Raw genomic sequence first — 10,473 nt, forward strand, 5'->3', positions numbered from 1 at the left:
GTGTTAGCTAATGGTGTGCGAGTTTTCATGAAATTTTCCAGGTGACCCTAAACTTTTGAACAGTAGCGTACATCTAACAGCTAGAACAGCAACTTTTACCTCCAACACAAACTACATGAGGCCGGCAGCAAACTTTAGACGCATGCAGAAGAAGAGAAGAGCGAACACTGACCAGCGAATGCAGCTACGACTAATAAACTTTACGTTCCTGTCCATTAGAAACACAGAGGGACTGTAAACTCAAACCACCACGATAAAGGAGCACACACACTGCCGCAGACCCGGCTAATGACATGCGGGTGACTGCCGTGTTCGACATATGACCAGCAGCAAGCCGAGCTTCCTGATAACACAGACGACTACTGTGACGAAAACAAGCAAACGTATGATCAGTGTGTGTCAAGATTTCCACAGCTGCAAACTGACAAACCACAGACAGAACATATGCACGGCTACGTAGGAAAATGGGGTTTTCTGTTACACATAAATGACTGTTAAACAAGAAAAAAACACTGATAGTATGACAGCATACAGCAGCATGAGGATATAACCACTTCTAGCTAGTGCCAACAGACACTAAACTGATAGAGGGCTCAATAATGCAACCATTAATAATAGTAGGAGGTGATTAAACGAGGTGTTTATTTATTTACGTCATTGATTTTTCGGATATTGCTGAAGTGTCACGTGTCTTCTCCCGCTGATTACACCAAACCAGTCCAACCAGAGCTTTCTCTACTGCGTCATGACTGCTGTCACTTGAGCCTCACTTCAGTGAAAATCTGGCTTTTTATCTTGTTAGCATGTCAGTTTGGTGTTTTTTTACATGCAGGGAGCCATCATGGTGGAGCATTTCCACCTTGAAGTTGAAAATTTCAGGGGTTTTCATCCCAAACAAATTTAAGGAACTAATTAAGTGAACTCGCAGCGAGGGACTTTCCTGATCATTGTTCTTGTACAGAATCAGGTTGGCTGAATAACTCCAGTGTTACAAGCTGCTTTTGTGCAGGGTGGCAAAGTTTAGAGCGTTTAGGTGCAGATTTCATTTCTGATCCGCACATTTTAGAGGAAGCAACAGCGCAGAGTTACAATTAATGGCACGAAGAAGTTACTTTCAAGCAGAAAAACGGCTAAATTTGGACTCGGACGTGAGGTTTAGGTTGCGTTAAATAATCATTTACATCAGACTTCTCTTTTATTTCACTGAATTCACATTCCCTGGATGAACTGCTAAAAACATGTCAAATCCTGCCTCTAGATCTAACCATAGCCAAAAAATAAACAACAACCAAAACACTACAGCAAATTCCTGAGCCCGTGCTTATTTTTTTCACATTATTGAGAAGATGTTGCACTTGTCGGAGTCTCATCACCTGTCGGAGTGAAATCAGACGACTAATTTAATGAACAATCATCGAAACACGTGCATATTACATAACAGCTCCGATAGAATCAAACACAAACGACATATTTTAGTGTTTTCAGACGCCTGTTGTTCAGATTGTTAGGAATAAAGTTGAAATCTAATCAGTGAAGGTGAAAAAGATGAAGCAATCATCATTTCCTTGTAGCTGGAAACCGGCTGACGGTAAATCTGAGGATTATTGGCAGCTTAAACACAATCCGAGGCCTGAGGACACTGAAAAGGAAAGTGAAAAAGATGCAGGATTCTGGAATAAGCGACAATAAGGGAGAGTCCGTCGCATACCGGGTATTGTCCCCCCGATAATTCAATTTCGAGTCAGCAAGCCTGAAATTCTGAGTTGATTTCTCCAGAGAGCAACTTGCACAACGTCGATTATTACCAGTAGACATAAAACCACTGTTCAGACACACACACACACACACACACACACACACACACACACACACACACACACACACACACACACACACACACTGCTGCATCTGCTCATGCACTTCTTCTTCCTAAGAGTGACGAAGCATTAGTTTGCTGGTTCACAGGGCTTTTCAGCGCACTCATTCCAGACACAAAAGAGCCCGACAGCAAACCGGAGCGTCCACATGCCTGAGTGTCAAAATGAAAAAAGAAAAACAACAACATATGACGGGAGGCCGAGGGAAGGACAAAACGCATGCAGCTGAGCGTCTTACCCGTTTGACAGAGTCGCTTCCTCTCCTGACATTTTCATCTGGCAAAGTGAGTGAGTGTGAAAGGCAGAGAAAAGAGAGACACGCGAGTCAGAGAGAGAAAATGCACAAGTGTGAGCCCCGAGGCCTTTCCAGCAGCGCAGTGCAATGGTTTGTTACTGGAGGAGCAGAAGCAGCAGAAGGGCAGAGAGAGGCAGAAAGAGAAGAGGAAGGATGAATGGAGGAGGGAGGAGGAGGAGGAGGAGGAGGAGGAGGAGGAGGAAGGACACAGCAGCAACAGCAGCAGCAGCCCTTAATGAGATTGGGATGACTATCACACATGAGGAGAGAGAATAACACACAAACACAAAACCTATCCCACCTCTTCCGATCATCACCCCTTATGCTACACACTGCAGTCCACGCTCCCATTGGTCGGAGCTAAATCAGAGGTGGAGCTAACATGCCCACCGCCTCAGGATTGTCTTTTTTATTTATATATAACTACACATAAGATGTGAAACTAGTCAAAAACACAGAAAAAAAGCAAACGAGGAAGGAAGGAAGGTCATAAAGCCACAGATTAGAAAGTGCAGCTGCTGTGCTGAGAGGATCTCGGCTGGTCCGGCGTGCTGCAGTGTTAGAACACTGCAGCGGATCCAGAAATAGAACACATAGATGCAGCACGAGCAGCTGGAGACGTTCAAGAAGTAGTGAATGGAGAGCAGGCACGGTGCCACCAAGTTTTTATCACCACAGACAGCAGATTTACACTTCCGATGTGTGTAAATGAGCAGTGAATCATTTTAAGTTCATTCCAGCTCCCCTGCAGCCTTTACAGTGTCTCATAAATGCACTTTGGATAACTGTTTGATTGGTTCAAAATTATCTTACAAGTTATTGAAGTGTAAAACCAGACTAAATTTGCTAAACTTGAGGAAACAAGCCAAATGAAGTCAAGATTTTAAGTTGAATCAACTGGTGACAAACAGTTGCAGGCAAACTTATATTTTTTAACTTTAAAGTGCTTCGTCTTCATTTAACTTTGAGAACTTGAAGCTTCCAGAGTCAGTACAAAGACAAACTGAGGCTGCTTTGAGATCAACTATTCACTGAATTCAGCACTAGTCTTCAAATTGTTTTGATTATAATGAAAAGAAACAACCCTAAATTCATTTTAAATGTATTAGAGACACACAGCAAGTTTCCACAACTATGCTACGCTACATTGCGCTACAATATGTTACACTATGTTATGCTATGCTACATTACACTATGTCATATTATTGTATTAGAAACACACAGTAAGTTTCCACAACTATGCTACGCTACATTGCGCTATGTTGTGTTGTGCTATGGTACCTTACGTTATGCTATGTTGCGTTACATTATGTTATGCTATGCTACATTTCATTACGTTATGCTACATTATGCTATGCTACGTTATGCTATGCTACATTACATTACATTGTATCATTGTATTAGAGACACACAGCAAGTTTCCACAACTATGCTACGCTACATTGCGCTACAATATGTTACACTATGTTATGCTATACTACATTACACTACGTCATATTATTTCATTACAATCGCACAGTAAGTTTCCACAACTATGCTACGCTACATTGCGCTATGTTATGTGGCTCTACGTTACGTGGCACTATGTTATGTTGCGCTATGTTACGTGGCGCTACGTTACGTTATCCTATGCTATCCTTTGTTCTGCTATGCTACATTACATTATGTTATGTTATGCTGTTGCGCTGTTATGCCATGCTATGTTTCGCTACATTATGCTATGTTATGTTGCGCTATGTTATGTTATGCTGTGTTATGCTATGCTACATTACATTACGTAGCAAGTTTCCACAGCTGCAAAAACGTTTCCAGAGGGTTTTAACTTTCTGCAAAGCATCTTGGGAAATCTGCTCATGTACTAGTTTTGCTAAGCTTAATTTAATGAGTTGAGTGAACTCTCAAATGTTCATTCATTCAAGTCATCATTTTATGTCGAAATGTCTCAAGTTGTAAGAACTCATGTTTTAAATCCTATAATAGTATAGAAATATGAAAATACATTTTAAGTTCAATTAACTAGAAATGAGCAGAACTCTTACATTAAGTTAATTAGAACAGTTGAGTTGGTTTGACTAAATTCCTTTCTGATGTTTTACATACTAGATCCACATCTCGCATCAGCAGCCAACATTAGTATTAACTAGAAACGTGCGGTTCATGACAAACAGATCGTTCTAACCACACACTGTGACAGGACAAACAGCAGCAGAACCACAGGAAGCTCATGATATCAGTAACACTTACGCTCCATTTAGATTTACAAGAATCAGGCTCCTGCTAATGTGAGCGCCAGCTATCCTGCTATGACAAGTCAAAGCTGCTCTAAAGGTGTTTTAGAAAAATGTTCAGATGATTCATCCTTTCAAGAAGTGGCTAGCAGGATTATATGAACTCTTATATTAATAAAACAGGAGTTAGCACTGAGAGGAAACGTACCAGTGTTGGCATTCTACCATTTAGCTCAGTCTGAGTCTGGTTTTGTGTCAGGCAAATGTTTAGAAAATGAAAAAAAAAAAAACTGTTTCATTATTACACATTTCTTTAAAACTTTCATCTCAGCCACGAGCACCAATATCGTTCACTGAAAACACGGAATATGACTCAGCCAGGCTCTACAGCACACGTACACACTCAATTAGCAACACTGCTAACATCAGAAAAGCATAAAAATCGCACTCATGTGACCGCGTCTAACTGCAAAATCACATCTGACATATTTTTCTCCCACACAGTGTCCCATAAAAAACACAAGAGTGAAGCACTCTGGCTTCAGCACAAACACGAGGTGAAATTCACAAAGCTTTTCTAGGGCATAGTGTTAAAAAAACTCAATGGTTTCCTGCATGTGCAGCGAGGAGGCCAGCAGTCATGGTGTTTAAGTGTGAGAAAATTAGATCTGATAGTTCAAAAGTGCTGCTACTTGAAAACAATTAAAGTGTTCTAACTTGAATCTAATAATAATAAAACATCTAAAACTGTTCTGCACAAAACTGCGGTTATTTAATGTGAACACCACAGCTAAAAGACTTGATTTTTGAGAATTTAATGTAAATTATTGAGGCTCAAACTGGTGCACAAAGGAAACAAACATCAAACAATCTAATAAATTGCGGACGGTGACATCAGGTTGTCGAAGCTGCAGCTTAACTGACGCACTATGATGCATATTTGCACTGTTTTTGGTGTGTAAAATGGTTGTACTTCAAAAATAAGTGTATAATACAGTAGATACATAATAGAATGGGCATAAGCGATGCTATTTATTGCTTGTTTTGAGTTATTTATGTGGTATTTCTGCTTTTACTTGTAACTTCAAAGTTGGCAGTAGTTGTTAAAACAAATAAAATAAAGGGCTATAATTGAATTTTATGCCATACAGCAAAAGGTTTTGGTGCTCTAAATCAACAATAAACAGCAGATTTCCTTCCAAATTAAACTTTTGTTAAAATAAACTGAACTGTAAAGGAAGCTACAAGCTACCAGGCTTCCAGGTGAGGGCGTTTTTGTGATTTTTTTAAAAGAATAATACAGTAATAGCACTTTGGTAGCACTGCATTTAATCACTTCCTTCACTTCTAACCATCAAACGAATCACACAGAGTGCTGAGAGATGATGTTATTCTCGGGTTCTCAGGTCTGAATTATTGATATTATGAACAGCAAGAGAAGCTTTTGACTTTTACCTCAGCATGTCGCTAATAAGCAGCTCTTTGTGTTTGCTGTAGTTTCTAATCCGTTCACTGCAATTTACTCTAATACAGGACTAGTATGGGAAAGCATACAGGGGGTCCTCGGTTTATGACGTCCTCGACTTACGGCATTTCGTCGTTACATCGGAACTGGTTTCGTGGATTTAGTTGGCGAGCGGAGCGTATGAACATGTCGTCACGGGGCGCTATAAAACGGCTTTGTTTACATTCTCTGGTTGTTCGCCACCTTGGATTGTGCTACATTTACTAACTTTTTGTCCTTTATTATGGCTGCCAAGCGTAAGTCAGACTCTTCTGATGCTTTGAAAAAAAGGAAAGCCATCTCATGGAAGAGAAATTAGATAGAATGAAACACTCAAGTTGTAAACACAGTGCAACATATTTTGTTGTCTTCTTGTAAAATGACTCATACATGCATGACAGTCGTTGATATTCATGACTTTTCCAAAGAACTGATCGATATCGTCATGCACGTAACGGCTTTGTTCACATTTTCGCCAGAGTTCTGACTTATGGCGACAATCGACTTGAGTCAATCTGTAAGAACGGAACTTAAGTCAAGGACCCCCTGCATATGACGAGCTTTTAAAGACTTGTGCAAAGTTTTTCTTTCATTATTTCTGTAATTTATACCAACTTCAGCTGTGCGTTTTCTTACCCATTTGACGGATTTGCTGACTCCAGAACATCTCCGTTGTCCGGCAGCTGTAACCTGAAACACAGGAACAAAATCGAGGCTGATTCAGAGAAAAGAAGCGAATCTCTAGGGACGAAAACCAGCCGAGAGGGCAGCTATTGTTAGAGCATCGTGAGAATCATGGACGGTGATGAACGCGGACCTCCGAGGCAGATGAATATCTTCCGACAGCTTCATAACATGACTTTGTTTGAATAATAAAATCACTTACTTGAAGTCTGTGATGATGGGATCCAGGTCTGGACTGTTTACGACTGACAGCCTGAGAAAAGAGACACAGTTCAGTCTGAATAATTGGAACTGAAAAGGTTCACATGTGCTGTTTCAGAGTTATTAGCTTCTACTGTTAGCAACAGAAGGCTTGGTGTTTCCTAGTGTTACTGGTAAAGGTGAATGTGGACGTACCGGCTCGGGGAGGTCGGGCTGTCAGTGATGTCTTGTACCGGCACAGCATCCCTGCAAAGAGGTCAGAGGTCCACTTAGAGAGAACGTAAGAAAAGATGTCATGATGGTGAGAAAAGACGTTAGCAAGAAGGCTGGAAGTCTGAGGGTCTGAGGAGGACTCAGGATTGTTCAAAAACTGGCTCAGAAACACTGCTAAGCAAGAACAGATATCAGAAGCTGGAAAAGTTCAAACACGCTGTCGTTCTGGCCTTTTTCTCTTCTTTAAATGTCACTCCGTCACTGACATCTTTACAAAAAAATCTCAAGATGCATGATTTTAATACATGTTTCAGATGGTCTTAATGTTTTAGTGTTATGTCATTTACTTTACAATTTAATCGTATTGACATTTAATATTTTTTTCTCCATTTTTGTTATTTTATATATCTATTTATTTAATTATTAATTTATCAATTCTATATTATGCATTTATATTATATAATAATTTCTTATCTATTTATATATGTTTTCTTGAATCCCTTTTTAGTTTTCCTTATTAATATTAATCAATATCATTAATATTTTACAAAATTATATTTGATTTTTTTTTTAAAAATGACTTCTATTTTTATCTCTAATCAATTATGTAATTTATATTTCATGGAATTTGATTTTATAATCACAATAACTGTTTATTTATGGGGCATTTTTTATAAGTGCGGTTATATAATGCTTTAAAAAAACAAACTATAAAAAACAAGAGAAACTGACGATAAAAAAGGAGCAAAATCTTAAGAAGAGCAATAACATCAGAAAACATAAAATACAAATGCCTCTCTGTACAAACAGGCTCTTCAAAGGTTTTTAAGTGATATTTTACACATATTTATGCTGCTGCCTGACTGATCACAGGCTCACCTCACGTTGTTTGAAATGCGTTTAATAATTAAATTTGATTTGATTGAATTATAGTCAATGGGGAGTTGATGAAGTTTCTGATAACAGGGGAGACATTAACAAAGGAATCAGAACTTAATATAATCTAATCTCCACAGCTGTGAACTCTGTTGGGTGTTATATTTAAACTAGTCAGTGTAATCTCCATAATTTAGTGATAATAACTTCATTTGTACAGCACCTTTTGAAAACAAAGTTACAAAGTGCTTTCAAGAAAAGCAAATGTCTTATTATACTGAAAACGATTTTTTTTTAAAAAAGAAAGAATCCAAACTTGCAAAATAAACAAGTCGCTCTGTTTCATATTTAAGACAACAATTTTGAGGCTAAGGCAATATAGTGTTATTTATGGTGAGATTTTACCTGAATAATTTACATATCAGGGAATAAAATCCTACAAAAATTATACAAAATATTACTTTATTTGCCCATAACACACATAAAAGCTGAGTGTCATTATTAGAGAATAAACTAATATAGTAATATAATGAAGATTCTATAATATAATGACTAATATTATACATCACTATGATGTATAATACTGAAGGATTTTAGCCTTAATATGTGTTACAGTCAAGTAAAGTAGCATTTCATTACATTTTCATCGAGTATTGATGCTTAATATGTAAATTACTAATTAAAAAATGATAAAAATTAGACAAACAAAATGAAATAAAACAAAACAGAGACAAAAACTTGACAAAAAAAGTTACAAAGCGACAAAAAATGGACACAAAGAAGGCAAAAAAATGGCAAAAGCAAGAAAGAAAATGAGAAGAAATAGACTAACTACACAAGCGAGACATAAAAAACACAAAACGTGACACAAAACAACAAATAAAGCAAAAAACACAAAATAACAAAATTAAGACAGAAAACACGAGAGACAAAGAGAAAACACAAAATGACTAAAACAAGAAACAAAATGACAAAAACATCAGAAGAATGACAAAAATCTAGCAAAAAAAAGGACAAAAAGCAACAAAAACAAGACAAAATCGCAAAAACGAGAAACAAACCACAAAAACACGAGACAAATGACAAAAGTCAGACAAAGAAACAACAAAAACAAGACAAAATATTTCAAAAATTAGACACAAAAGGACAAAAGAACAATAACCAGTCTAGTATTTTACTTTATGACGAAAACAACTTGTCAAGGTCTGGAAATTATTTTAAATTTACAGTGTTATAAATTTACAGTTTGCAGTTGCTGTCTTCTTTATAATTTTTACACTTTACAAATTCGTCCCGGCCGGATTGGACCTTCTGGGGGGCCGGTTTTGGTCCGCGGGCCGCATGTTTGACACCCTGTTTCCACCTCTGGATTTAAACTTTTTCTTAAACTCATAATGCAGGAAACAGGAAAACAATTCACAAACTGGAAATACTCCATTACTAAAGTATTTCAAAGTGTACTTTAGTGGTGGTGAAGCGCACTGTAATTCTTTCCTGATCGACAACATCATGAATGTTGTCCAACAGGCTGCACACTGATGACAAAACACAGAGCTGAGAACAGCTTAAAGGCTCCTCAACACCAAAACACACCTTTTCTCTTCAGTCTCAAAGAGTTTAAATCCATTCTGAGGATTTATTTCTGATAAATGTGGACAGACCTGCACTGAGCCTCCTCACATCTGGCTCATGATCAACAGTCAGTCCTAAAGTATGGAAGCAGACGTGTTCCGACAGAGTCTGGAGCTGCTCTGGTTCCCGGAGGAACTCTTCTCTCTGCTCACCTTTTGCTGTCATCTTTCTTCACGCTGCGCCTCCAGTTGGCGATGAAACTCATTCCCCCGGGCGGCAGGTTCACTCAGCGGGCATGGAGGGAGGCTCACCCCGGCAGAGAGCGGCGCTGACTCGGACTTAGGTGAAGGAAGAGCCGCTAGTTCCGCCGCGGAGCTTCTTCCTCCTCCGTGACGTGGAAAAGGTGCTGCTTCCATCATCACCACCACCATCATCATCACTTTCTATTTAGAGTGAAGCCGCTGCTCCCAGGTCCTAAAGCCCTCCGGGTTACACAGCAAGGTTACGCTCCACTACACTGTAAAAAATGACTGTTTTAACTGTAATGTTTGATGTTATTTTATTGATGTTCCACAGGCTTCCGTTCCTGCTGCTCTGGATCATGACGATAAGGAAAGAACAGGTGTGTGAACCATCATTATTTCTGTTCTTTGTCAACTTTCTGTATCACTGAGTCAGGCTGAACAATTGTGTGATTTTTCTGACAGATGTTGTGATTTGTGCTTTCAGAAGCTTTAAAGTCCTGCTTCAGTTGACCATTTACTGTGTAATAGATCTGAAACATGTGATGGAGCTTCTGTCACATGATGCCATCAGCAGCGTGAGCGTCAGACAAACACAACGCCATTAATTTATTCAACCATTAATGCAACGTTTCAACTCTGGATCAGAGGAGCTGTCAGATGTACGAGGCGTCGCTATTAAATCATCAAACTGGGCTCATAACCACAGTGAAATTAAAAGAATTAAATTCCAGCATTAGTCTCATAATTTATTGGACACACCTCTTGTAACTTAAACTGC

At 38.7% G+C, this 10,473-nt stretch overlaps 1 protein-coding gene across 4 annotated transcripts in view; it reads right to left on the reverse strand.

Annotated features, from left to right (window-relative positions):
* The window catches only part of ttc39a (tetratricopeptide repeat domain 39A), a 59,226-nt gene extending 49,343 nt beyond the window's left edge, over positions 1–9,883 (reverse strand). Inside the window, exons 1-4 of one of the 4 annotated variants that reach the window (XM_051947365.1) lie at positions 9,663–9,883; positions 6,985–7,035; positions 6,791–6,841; positions 6,541–6,594 (exon numbers count right to left, since the gene is read on the reverse strand). In XM_051947365.1, coding sequence (XP_051803325.1) covers positions 6,541–6,594; positions 6,791–6,841; positions 6,985–7,035; positions 9,663–9,715 — 209 coding nt within the window. In that variant the 5' untranslated portion in view covers positions 9,716–9,883. Of the gene's footprint in view, positions 1–2,115; positions 2,451–2,473; positions 2,632–6,540; positions 6,595–6,790; positions 6,842–6,984; positions 7,036–9,662 lie in introns of those variants that run through there. The other 3 variants (XM_051947368.1, XM_051947367.1, XM_051947366.1) reach the window with 3 other exon arrangements.
* Positions 9,884–10,473: the final 590 nt, after the last annotated feature.

The sequence above is a fragment of the Acanthochromis polyacanthus genome, chromosome 4, assembly GCF_021347895.1.
Source record: "Acanthochromis polyacanthus isolate Apoly-LR-REF ecotype Palm Island chromosome 4, KAUST_Apoly_ChrSc, whole genome shotgun sequence".
Taxonomy (NCBI): Eukaryota; Metazoa; Chordata; class Actinopteri; family Pomacentridae; genus Acanthochromis; species Acanthochromis polyacanthus.